The 12679-nt window shown below is 43.2% G+C and overlaps 1 protein-coding gene across 5 annotated transcripts in view; it reads right to left on the minus strand.

The window, feature by feature from the left end:
• The window catches only part of LOC142565945 (uncharacterized), a 224173-nt gene that overhangs the window by 25299 nt on the left and 186195 nt on the right, over positions 1-12679 (minus strand). For all 5 annotated transcript variants that reach the window (XM_075676574.1, XM_075676572.1, XM_075676573.1 and 2 more), the window contains 4 exons: positions 12513-12637; positions 11364-11506; positions 10212-10335; positions 6224-6396 (listed from right to left, as the gene is read on the minus strand). In XM_075676574.1, coding sequence (XP_075532689.1) covers positions 6224-6396; positions 10212-10335; positions 11364-11506; positions 12513-12637 — 565 coding nt within the window. The remainder of the gene's footprint in view (positions 1-6223; positions 6397-10211; positions 10336-11363; positions 11507-12512; positions 12638-12679) is intronic.

Below are 12679 nucleotides of genomic sequence, written 5' to 3' on the forward strand. Positions count from 1 at the left end.
TCTTGAAAATCATTACCTAATCCCAGATACCCCCATAATCGAATTTCAGTGCTCAATCCATTCAATATGGAGACCAAGTACGCTGCGAGTGCAGAAAAATTTCCCCGCTGTCATATCGGACTAGCGCCACATGATGAAAACTGCAACAAAGTTTGATATTGAACATTGTGGCCAGTCACAGCAGATACTCATATGGCACTTTTCTTGGCAAGCATCTGCTATAGTGTGCTGTATCCGTATTTGCCATGAAATGCCGTCATTCACTTTTTCACTCTTCACAGGGCATCTCCATATGATGTAGCAGTGGGATGCGCTTGGTTTCGAGGTTGCCTGGATTGAGTGTTGAAACTTGAAGAAAACAAGCTTTCTCTAAGCATACTTTCAAGATTGTGCATGAGTACTAAGAAAAAAGATTGTATTTACTCGAATGTAACGTGCACTTTTTATCCGATAAAACGGAGGCAACGTTAGAATCGACTACGACCCTAAATCTGCATTACCTTATCGCCATCGGCATTTCAAGATGGCCGCCTCATGGCCTCAGATGGCCGCCTTTCAGGTGGCCGCCTCGAGCCTAAGGCTCTATTCCCGATACGCATGGCGGCTGCACGACCACCATCATCCGCCATGTTGACTCTCCGATTGGCTTACGTGCGTTTAAATTTGTGCCAGGAAACGGAAGTTTTGCAAAATGTAATTTCGCGTTTTAATCAAGAGGACAAAACATGATGTGACCTGCAAATTTTATCGACTTATACATTTTTTGCTCCTTGGCAGCTATATTACGATGTTAGCACTTCAAGAAGAATGTGAGCAGTAGTGTACAGAAGCCAGTAAAATGCACCATTCCGCCTCTTTCACGGCGCGACGGTGCATGCGCCCTGCCCTAGCGGATTAGTCGCGAAACGTTTTGGAATGGACGCGCGCGCGGCCGCGCGGCCAGATATCGGGGGAAAGTGCCCCCCCCCCCCCCAAAAGAAGCGCTTGGACGCGCGCTGTTGCAAACGCTCGTGCCATGTACCGCGTTGAAACTCTACTGGTAGCTCGGCGTCGGTGCAGTGCCGAAAACGTGCGTAAGACTGCAACTCCACTTTGAAACAGAAAAGGGCCCGGGCTTGGTCCGGACTGCACCGCCGCGTTGCATTGACGGCGGTCAAATTTATCGATAAACCTCTGCGTTACACTTGGACGACTCGTCAAAAACACGTTGCTGACGCAGTCTTCTTGCAGCGTCGGCCCACTGTTGCTGGTGGTGGCAGCGCGGGCCTGCCTTCATCTACTGTTTTAAGGCGTGGTAACATTGGGTCGATACGAGACCGACAAGACGCTGACGCCGACAATTGGCCGACTATCCAGCACTGTGTCACTGAGACCATTTGATCGTAATAGGGCGACAACGACGCAACCGACGAGTGCGAGTTGTCATATAGCGGGATGGGCTTTGGAGTCGGCAGCACCGACAAAATCAGCGCGCTGACCGTGATAGCTTGACCGAACCCTACGTGATCAGCCGTCGAACCGACAACGCAATAGCTGCAGCTCATTCACTTGTACATATAATTATTCGCGCTCAAAATGCGTCGACATGCCTTCGAAGTTGAAATGCACGAGCTTCAGTCCTCTCATGCCGTGCACGTGAAGTTAGAATCAATGTTGATCCCACCAAAGTTTGGGTTAGGCCTGACCCCGTCGAGTTCGTGCACGCGCTACCGATGGAGCTGGACTTAAAAAGCAAGCAGTCAAGACGAAGGAAACCGCTCTTATAGTTAGGTTGCGGCCCTATAGCGATTTGATTGCTCTTCACTTCGCACGGCACGTATGTACACAATAAGCGACAAGCGGCGACACAGCGCTGTGCCAACATCTTGTACTTTGCCGTTGCCGAATGCTGCCGGTCGCATTTCCATAGATGGTGGGTCTGTGTGTGCTGTTATGCTGACATTTCTTAATTCCAAAGAAGCATTGTTTACCTCTGCGTCAAACAGAAAAGAAGAGATAGTACACTCGATACAGCAGCATAAAATCGCTCAGTTGCCAACGGTGTCAGAGATGGCATCCGACTTTTCGCGAGAGAACTACTCGGCATATAAGTGGGGACTTACGCCGAGCGCAGTCTCTAATAATACTTCATAGCACGCGCAAACTGTAAGTATGATAAAGTTAAACAAAACCGAGAATCAGTAGTAACAGCCCGTAATATATATGTATCTAAATCACAGTTGCAGTTGTTTAAGGGACTCGGCCGCTCATACTGACTCGTCTGTATGTTTTGCTACATTTTGAGATTATTTCACATCAGCGATGCGCCGTTTCTACAATAACCGAAGCTAACAGCGATCTGAAGCTGTAGAGGTAAACAAATGCACCGCTTTGGCAAATCCCACGTGGAAGGCTGTGCTCGTAGACTTCTTGAATGTGTAAAAGGAATACAAAAAGCGATGTGCAATCGCAGACATCAGCGACAACGAACTCGAGGCAACCGCGTCGGCAGACGGAACTCAGCGTGCCTTTATTGGCCGCGCTGCTACCGCAACAGCGCACTCGGGCGGCCTGTTAACCCACTATACTCGAAACGACATGCTGCCCCGGAGAAACCATCAATAATTAATCGCGATCCACGAACCGCACAACCAATGCACACTCAACATGGGCGCAGGTACACAAATCAACCGGCGGAATCCCTGACACCCTTGCAAAACGTTTCCAGCGGCGTGCGTCAGAGGGCAGCACAGAAACATGAAAGAGGCGTATTTCGTGAATATGTGGTGGCGATCGAAGATAAGCACCATGTCTGCTTGCTGATTGGCTCAAAGAATGTGCCGTGGGAAGCATCACATGAAGCGTTGTTTCGTGAACGTCAATTTGACGTTTACGAGTTAAGTGGCCACGTGATCACCTTTCAATGGGTGCCTAGTCATTGTGGTGTTCTTGGCAATGAACTTGCTGACAGTGAGACAAGATCGGCCGCCTCTTCCTCTGATGAAGTACGGATTGCCTACTCGCGACCTGACACCAACTCCATGATCAAGGCACTCATGCAGGACCTTACAAGGGCTTACAGAGCCCACTATGACAACATTCACAGACGTCTACATATGATTGACCCAGACGGTAAATCCTGTTTGCCCCCGAAGCTTACACGGAGCAAAACATCATTGCTACACAGGATTCGGCTCGGCGTTGCTTTCACCCGTCGCTAAGTACACCTCATCGGCCAATCGAACAGCCCTGATTGTGAACACTGCCAGATGCCCGAAACACTGCAACACGTACTGTGCGACTGCCCAGCATATATGCTGGAGCGAAGGACTTTAGATAGTTTCCTAGCCAGCGTAGGCAGGCAACCACTGTCGGAGGAAGCTAAGCTATCCTCGGCCCATGGCCTGACGCTGCAATTTCAATGCGTGCAACAAAAGTATTGTTTAAGTTTCTGCAGGACACGAAGCTCGACGAGCGGCTCTAGCGAGACAACTGTCTCATGTACATAAGCACTCACCACTTCTCTTATCATCATCATCCATCCCATTACTTTCCCACCCCTTCCCTCTTCCCCAGTGCAGAGTAGCAGACTAGAGCGCACTAGCTCAGGTCGACCTCTCTGTTTTTCCTATCAATAAATTCTATTCAATTTTTGTGACGTTGCGCTGGGCCGCCATTGCAGAGATTTTCCACCATGATTTGTGGTGCGACAAGCTGCGCAAATTATGCTAATGAGCAGCCATATGCAATGGCGGCTGAGAGGAATGCGTATCGCCACATCTTCCATGTCATTTGGCGCCGTGAAAATTTTTTGTTCATAACGCATGCTCACAGTATTTGCATCGCTCTTGGGTGGTGTTGGCATTTTTGTTTTGGACCGTCATTTTTTAAAAGAATGCATATGAAATAATATTGGTTGAACATAACAAACTTTCTGCAACATTGTTCACTTTTCACTGCTGCGTTTGTATTGCAATCAAGATTAATGCCTTTTCGCACAATCAGAAGTTATGAAAGCGGCCTCACTTTAATTTATAAAAAGGAATGCACGTAAGGCGGCGCCTTGAAGTTTCCTCGCGCGGTGGAAGTAACCAGCGAAGTGAACAAGAGATGGCAGCGCCGGCGCTTGCGTCGCGCAAGCAGATATTTCTTGCGTGCACAACGATATCAGTGATATTCAGCCTTTCTCAGCCAGCCGAGTCGGGCTGAGTCACTTGCGTTTCATGAGATAGCGATAACACGGCCTAGAACATGCGCGCATCACCACTTGTAGGCTGCGTATGTCGTCTCAAGGTAGAAAACAAGCGCGTTGGCGACACCATACGATGACTCATTCCGTTTCCAGGGGACACGCGTCCTACCTAATTAAGCAGACGACGGAAGCAAGAAGCGTTTTCGACGGAAAAAGCATGCACTTTGAGCTAGCTGCTTTATTTTTACTGGGGAGGAGAACTGTCTTGCTTTACTGAGAAGCATAGGTTCAGTGCCTTCATTTCAGTCTCTTAAGCAAAAGGTCAAGTTTGTGTCACGTTAAGAAAATGAAATGGGGCCATCAGTCTCATTTTATACGCGTCGCGTCTACGTCACGCATTTAAAGAAAATGGCGGAACGTCCAGAATTGAGCCCCTAGCTGCCGTAGCTTCCTCCATGTGCTGCAGTACGTGTGCTTGAAATTTCATTGTATTCTCATGCATTCTTATTTTCAAATTTCTTGAATTTATTTTGTGTAGCTATATATTATGGCGTGCGTGCGACCTCTTCTGTATGATTATTTAGAGATGTTATATAAATATTTCTCCTGTTTATGTGATTTGTTATGTGTACTCTTGCAAGTAGCTACTTGTCCATTTTCCTGAAACTGCTGTACTGCGATTCTTCTTTTTTTCTTTTTTTTTGACTGTTAAACTCGAAGCGTATGAGCTGCCACGAACTGCGGAGGGACAGGGACCTTTGTCAGGCTTGATTGCCTTTAGCCCCTGCCCCTGCAGTGAGCTTTGTATACTGCTTACTGTAAATAAAAAAAAACCCTTACCCCCCTTAAACAATCTTCCTTTGGATTAGGTTAGTGCACCGTCCGTCTTCCCGTTTTCTGCGTTTGCTCTATCAGCATGGAAGTGCCGACTGCAAGGACATGCCGAGTTCATCACAATGCCGAAATTAAAAGGAAAGCGATCACGTGTGCAGAGATGGACGGGAATCGGGCCGCATCACGAGCGTTTGGAATTCGCGAAACTTGCGTGCAGGACTGGCGCAAACAGGAGAGGTGTTACGCGGCTGCTACGTACGGCGCAGCCGCGCTGCCCCTATCTTGAAAGTGATCTGCGACGGAGACAAAAGTCTACGCATCTAGGCGCACCGCGCTATGTCCTCATCGCTTAGTTCGCATTGAAGCGAGACGCCGCACAAAGGCCAATTCGCTCGCTCCTTCCTCGCTCCAGCGTTTTAATAATCAGTTTTCGCGGTCATTGAGTGAGACGTGCTCATGTTTGCTTGTGCGCGCATGACACCATGCTTGTTAATTTAGCTGGTAAGCGAATGTTTAAAAGTTTATATGGCTGATAAAACTACTATCCTTGCTTTTCGTTTAGCTGTCTACTAATTTGCTATCGTAATGGATGTTTTGCCTTTCGGGCAGAGCTGCGACTTTTTTTATTCATCGCAACTTTAGTGCATTGGGAGTAAATCCTTTTTTTTTGCAAATGAGAAAAAGTTGCATTTCTGTATGAGAGAATGAGGTGCGCGGTACTGTAAAGGACTTTTTTTTAGGTCACGGCAAATGGGTGCGCGTTACAATCGAAAGTGTTTTTTCTTTCTTCTTTTTTGGTCGCGGAAAGCGGGTGCACTTACAGTGGAGGGCGCGTTACAATCGAACAAATAGAGTAAGCTGCTACAGGGAACTTGCTTGCAACAGCTGCTTATACAGTAAGCCCAGGCGAACATAATTGACTTCTGGATTATTAGCCCGGTTCCAACAATATGTAATTTATAGGTGTTCTTAGGCAGTAAAAACCGCAGTGAGGTATTAAGATATTTAGACCAGTAGAGTTATGCTGAGTATTTTCGTTTCAGTGTAGATATAGTCATTGAAAGAAACAAGGAGTATAAATAAAACTACATGTTTATGGTCTGTTCATGCTCAATGAGGCAGGAGACTCGCGCTAAAGCTGTGCTTCTTTGAGAATTCGGCATGCTGTAGACAAAAAAAAGAAGAGCTAGGCAAAGCAGCAAACAGATGCAGTCATACCTCTTGGGGTGAAATTTCTTGGATGATCTTGTTTTTGACTGGCTCTAGTGGCTGTCCATTCAGTTTCCAGGTTGCTGTTGGTTGTGGAATGCCAGTGTAGGGTATGGGTAGTTTCAATGTTGTTCCTTTTCTACTTGAGAAGGCTTGCTTGTCCGTGGTAATCTTTGGAGGTGCTGCATATGAAGCACACGCAAAAACAACTTGAAATAAACTATTTTAGCTTGAGAAAGCAACAGTGCGATGCAGAATAACAGCTGTTCCAGTAAAAAGTATGCAGACTTGAATTTGTTTATTAGATAAACATTACTTTTGTGTGCTATATTAATATCTCTCTGTCAGGAATCAGGAAATAAAGAACACACGGAGTAACTAGTGTCAAAAATGCCAACAGTCATTGACTGTTCGCCACAGCTATAAATCAGTTTCCCTATGGTTTCCATGGCTTCGGTGACTGTTGACTTGTTTGGTAGTAAATCCTACTGGGGGTTTGTTTACCATGGGTGTTTTATCAGTACATACAAAGGAACTGCCTATCAATATTTTAACAGGCAGAAGCATTAAAGTAACATCTGTGGCCTGCACAGATATGGGGGCATTTTGAAAATTTTGCTAATTATATTTTCATTTTCACTGTCCAATATACCTTCTGTCTGTGGCCACACAAAGTTTCTGGTTATGACTAATACCCGTGCCACATGGGCACAGAAAATGGCATTCGGTAGTTAAGGCTTCAAGTTCCTGAATGACATTTTTTGGAGAAGCTGCCACACATAAAAATTTAATGACATTTGACCTAATAATCTCGATAACAGCATCTTCTGAAGGCAGCAATTTATAGGGTAATAAAAAGATAAACATGCATTTAGAAGTTTAATCTGCCTTGAAGGCTAGTCAAATGTAGAAACAAGCATACTATAGTGCCGCTAGCTTTAATTTGTTGCTGTCTTTTACAATGTTGCAATAGATGAAACATGATGGCGATGGCAATGAAATCGCCCTTGTATGCTTGTTGCAAACATTTAACACGACTCCGCTTGCAGCAGCATCTATTATGTTGTTTTCTTTTTTGCATTTATAAAAGTTGATGTGCTTATTTATGTGTGCTGTATGGCTTAAACACGTGAAAAATTTGTTTCCAGCTAAATAGGATGTCCTTTCAAATAATTTAAGTAAACCGCACTGAGCAAGCTGTGGCACTGAGAGTACGCATTTCTCAGTCGAATGAGTTCTGGTGAATGCGTTTGGTGTTAAATGGAACCAAGAAGAATGCTATTTGATTTGCCTGCGTGGCACCACGCAAGTGACATCAAATCTTAAGGCATTAGGAAATTAATGCCATTTTCTGTGCCCGTGTGGCACGGGTATAAGGCATAATGTGTACTAGTTTTTTAGTTTAAATTATAAAATGGTATTCAAAACGTGATAAGTCTAGTTCACTGATAATTTACATTTACATAATAATGCTTACTTTACTGACTGCCCTTCTTTACGCAACAGCGTCCATGACACTAACAATTCGTAAACGATGTCTTAATCTCATACGTATACTGGATGTTTCACATAACTTGAACCAAAAATTAAGTGACTCATTGCAGGTAATTGCAATCAACAGTTTAGTGTTTGCAGTCCTTTCGAGTTAGTCAGAATATGTTTTGTAGTGCACTTAGCTAAGTGAGATTGAATATACAATCCTTAAAATATTTGTTTTAGGCCATAAGTTATACTTCGAAAAGTTGTAGAGTGTGGTCAGAAACGTGACTGAAGTTGTCTCCAAATCAGTTTCATCCAAAGGCTGAAGCATTGACAGTGATAGGAAGTTTTAGGATTGTGCTCAAGCTTCTCGTACAGTGTTCTAACAATATGTGGGGGTGACATGTTGATGCAATGTAGCATGCGAGGCAACTGCTACCGCAATGCATAAACAGTGCCTTGACAGTTACCAGGTGTCTCACAATGCTGGCATGATGAGGAGTGCTGCCAGCGGCATTGTAGACATCACATCTTGATGGTGCACAAGATGGGATTGACAGAAAGCTGTCAGCGTTTGTCTGCACCCATTGACAGGGTTAGATAGCTTTAGCTTGATGTTTAGTGTTTCCACAAAGACCAGTGTATGCACACAGTTGCTCAGCAGAAGTGCTCGTGTCTGTATGAACAATGCTCATGCTATCAGCGGAAGGCAGAATTCTGCCCTGGCTCCACTTCCAAGCTTATCAAGTAGAGCGTGATTGTGCGTTCACTTGGCTCCGTCACTTTTTGCAGCCAAATGCACTACGCATCCCTCACATTTCTGGAGACCTTCGCACGCGTGTGTAGTCCATAGCTGGACAGTGCGACGTGAACATACCACACTCGAATGTCTGTATAAGTGCTATTGTAATAAAAGTTTACCCTTGTACTTCTTGCAGGATCTAAAAAGTTTTGTGACATATATATATAAAGTAGCTGTTTGCTAGTGCACTCAGAATCAATGTTGCCAACTAGAGAGAGAGAGAAAAATAAAAAAGTTAGTTAAGGCCCCCAAAAAACTCTAAACTCCGCGATACGAGCACTCAAAACCCACTAAATACTGACAACAATAAAAATCACAACCAAAATACGTTTTATCGCGTCTACGTCAAACGCAGCTGGGGAAAAAACGAAAACAATTACACTGGACAGAAAAGTCTGTCTTTTCATCCATAATTGAATAAAACATTCAATTATCAATATTAATAAGCACTTTTTGTGTGTCTGTGAAGTGCGGAAACATATTTCCTAACAAAATAAAAAAAAAGATGCCTCTGTGACGTACAATCAGTGGCTAGAAAATAGGTTGAACTCCTGGGTAGGGAATAAAATTACAGAAAAATGTCCCTTCTTTCATCTGGGTATGGCCGCGCGTCCTCTGGGTGTATTTGTTCACTGGTGTGGCTGGGTCAAAGGTCGATGCCATCGCTGACCCCATAAGTCTCCATCGTCCTGATCTTGTGAACAATGTGCACCGGCAGCGTGTAACTGAAGCAGCATTTATAGTTTCTTCGGAGACCAGTCCGCACAGCATAAACAGTGGCTTGATAGCTACCAGGTGTCTCACAATGCTGGCGTGATGAGGAGTGCTGCCAGTGACATTTCAGACATCACATCTTGATGGTGCTCAAGATGAGATTGACAGAAAGCATCTGCCAACTTAGTGGACATTTTATTTCTTAATTTAGATTTAATCACATTCATGAAAACATGCTCAATTACTTCTTACTTCCACACGGCCATGCATAAGCTACTTGTTTTATTGGAAAAAAGTTGTTTTTGTACCGCCAACAATAAAGCCAACATTACATAAAAAATGCTGAGGAACTTGCTCCCCGCCAGAGAACAAATTTTCCCACTAGGTAGCAGCGAAACTGATCGATTTAGTGGAAAAACCGCTACGTTGGTGACACTGCTTGGAATGCTGAGCCCTGGAGTGCATTTTCAATAAATGGTGCCTGCATGTTGGCGAAAAAAAAGTGGTTTGGGATGTTCTGACTGGCTTTGGGAGTGGGCCTGTTACTTATAATGAGTGACTGTAGCAGGTTTCCATCTTCACAGTGAACATGGTTGCTTAGATCCCGGCAAGAAAATAGAACCATGTAGAATATGAACATCATGGAGACAAATTCATCGGGTGTTTCTGAACGTGTTCTACAACTTATGGCAATATAATGTATGCCCTAAAATGAATATTTAAGGACATGCGTAACTGATATTATAATTAATTACATAATTAAGCACACTACAAGAATGTGCGGAGTAACTCAAGGCAACTGCAAATATGCTGTTGGTAACATTCACCAATGATGCACCACTTTTTAAAGAAAGTTGGGTTCAAGTTGGTGTTTAACACCTAGTGTAATGCATGTGCACATCTCTGGAAGACTGGCTTCTCATGGTTTTTGCTAATCCACTAATCGTCATGCATTTTGGAGAGACCTTACTTTACTAGAGAACAAATGTATGTTTTACTTACCATGAACAAGGACAGAGGATGAACACTTCTTGTCCTTCAGAACACAAGAGTAGACACCTTGATCATCCATTGAGCTCTCACGTATTATTAACTTCCTACTTTTCCCTTCTGTTGTAACGACGACCTGCAACAAAATATGCAGTTTAGGCGCATAATAGCCGAACACTCTTTGCTTTGTTCTGCAAAAATCTAGAAGGTGAATCTAACAGAAAATTCCCAACTTGAGCAGTGGCATCTTGCCAGCCAGCACTAATTTGTATGCATATGTTCATCTCCATAAACTGTCCACAAGCAGCACCCCAGGGGAACCAACTATCAGCGTAGGGTGAACAAATAATGAAAACTTGTGCTATTCTTGGCTAGTACTTGCCTACAAAAGGTGGAAACTGCAGTGAGAAAATGACATCTTAATATGCCTGCTAGCGGAAAGAGGCTCTTATGATGTAGAAAAATAGCAGTCGAGCTGATTTTTGGACATGATTGATAGAATGTGTGAATTGCCTCTTGCCTGCTCAAAAAATGTCATTGTCACACACACAGTTTCAAGATAATTTGGTACGTTCCCTTGTCTATGGAAATGAGGAGTCATGTGGTCATATCTAGGTGCTTAGAGAAATCATGAAAGAGCACACTGGTTTTGAATCAGGTGCAATGGAGTCTGTGTCTGTCAATGCGAGCAGCTGCCTTAGGAACCCAAGGTTACAGCAAAGGCAGCAGTCGCTTTCTGCAGCAGATGTCAGGAAAGCTATTCATGTGTTTGCCATGTATAAACACAGGGCACAAATGGAAGTTCTTGGTGGCAGTCCTAGCTGGAACTTCAGTGAAATTTCAGTGAAAATAAGGTTTTAAAGGCTACTGGAGACAACTTACTTTTTTTCAAAAGCTTATTCTTCATAATATTGTTTGTGCTGATAATTAGGACAAACTTTTGGACATTAAATTTTGAAAATAGATATGTTGCTTAAGGGATGCACCAATGGTTATACTAGGTACATGAATTGATTTGTGTGACCCTTTTTTACGTATTGTAGATTGTTGCAGAATATTTGAATAATAAGTTGGGTTGTCACAACATTTGAGTTTATGTTTATACTATCTGACAGTTGTGGTAATGGTATGTTATTTTCTTGTGTCTGATTGGTTCAACTGTACCTTTTCAGATGGTTGGATTAAGTCACCGTCCTTCATCCACCGGACTTCAAGTGTCTCTCGTGACACTTCAACGAGTAGTGTAACAGTATCGCTTTCACGGACAATCACGTCGTGCAGTCGTAGTGTGAATTCGGCATCAGCATCTGGGAAAAACAAATCATCAAGTTAATCTGACGACATAATTTACAGCCGAGACACCGTGCCCTAAGTTGTAAAGTACAGTTATTCTTTAGTGTGAATTTTTGCATCGAGGTAAGTTTTGGAAAAATGCAAGTGTAAGCATGCTTATTTTTACAGCATATGAAAGACATAATGGAACTACTTAGTAAATATGAAGGATAGACCTATCAACAGAGTCCACCTGGCAACAGACTAAGGCCAAACCTACAGCCACGAGTATAAGTGGAAAAAAAATGTTAAGACAACACAGCGCTGTGATTTAGCTCGCTGTACTAATCTGTGACCTGTGGCAGTTTGCTTCATTAGACAAGGTGGCCTACACTTGAGCAATAAAAGTTTTCCATAATAGGGAACTCCTGGCCATTGAATTAATATTTCAAATACACTGGTGTGTCACATAATTATGCACGTTTCGTCATGGCATTGTGTACTTGATTTTTGATCTGATTATGGAATAGTACACGGAAAAGTAGATGAATACTGACCTACTTGGCCCTAACTAGGTCAAGTAGTTTGTTAAAACAGGTCAATGCAGGAGACAGTGAGTAGGCTGATAACTGTAACATAAAAGTTTGTGTACTAGAGGCACGTACAATTGTAATCATACATCACAGCCATGTTTAATTAACTTTTCATTCTACCCATTTTTCATGGTCTTTTGTTTTCCATGTTGCAATTCAGAGGTTGTGTAAGCAAGAAATGTGCTATAGGTATTTGTAAGTTTATTAATTTACTTATTAATGTTTTATATTTACAGACACCTGCCAAGCTATCATATCCTAGCTTTTTATACACTGTTTATTGGAGCTAATGCGAGTGATTTACTTATCTATTGCTTAAATTTTTTACATCATTATGCCGCAGCAGCCATTTTCTTTTTTCAACCAAACAAATTTAAAAGACAGATCATCATGGTTTCTTTGCTGAAATTCTGGCCTTTCAGCATTACAGCCGTGGCGGATTGTTTACCTTCAACATGAAGTATTGTAGAAGTCTTGACATTTCCAGCCACGCATGTGTATTCCGCAGTGTCATCTTTGTCAACACAAGGTACCACAAGTCGCCTGACCTTCTCCTCTTTAACAAATTTGAAACTGTGGCAAGATAAAGAAAAAACAAAAACAAAACACGTAATT

The sequence above is a fragment of the Dermacentor variabilis genome, unplaced genomic scaffold (assembly GCF_050947875.1).
Source record: "Dermacentor variabilis isolate Ectoservices unplaced genomic scaffold, ASM5094787v1 scaffold_12, whole genome shotgun sequence".
Lineage (NCBI taxonomy): Eukaryota > Metazoa > Arthropoda > Arachnida > Ixodida > Ixodidae > Dermacentor > Dermacentor variabilis.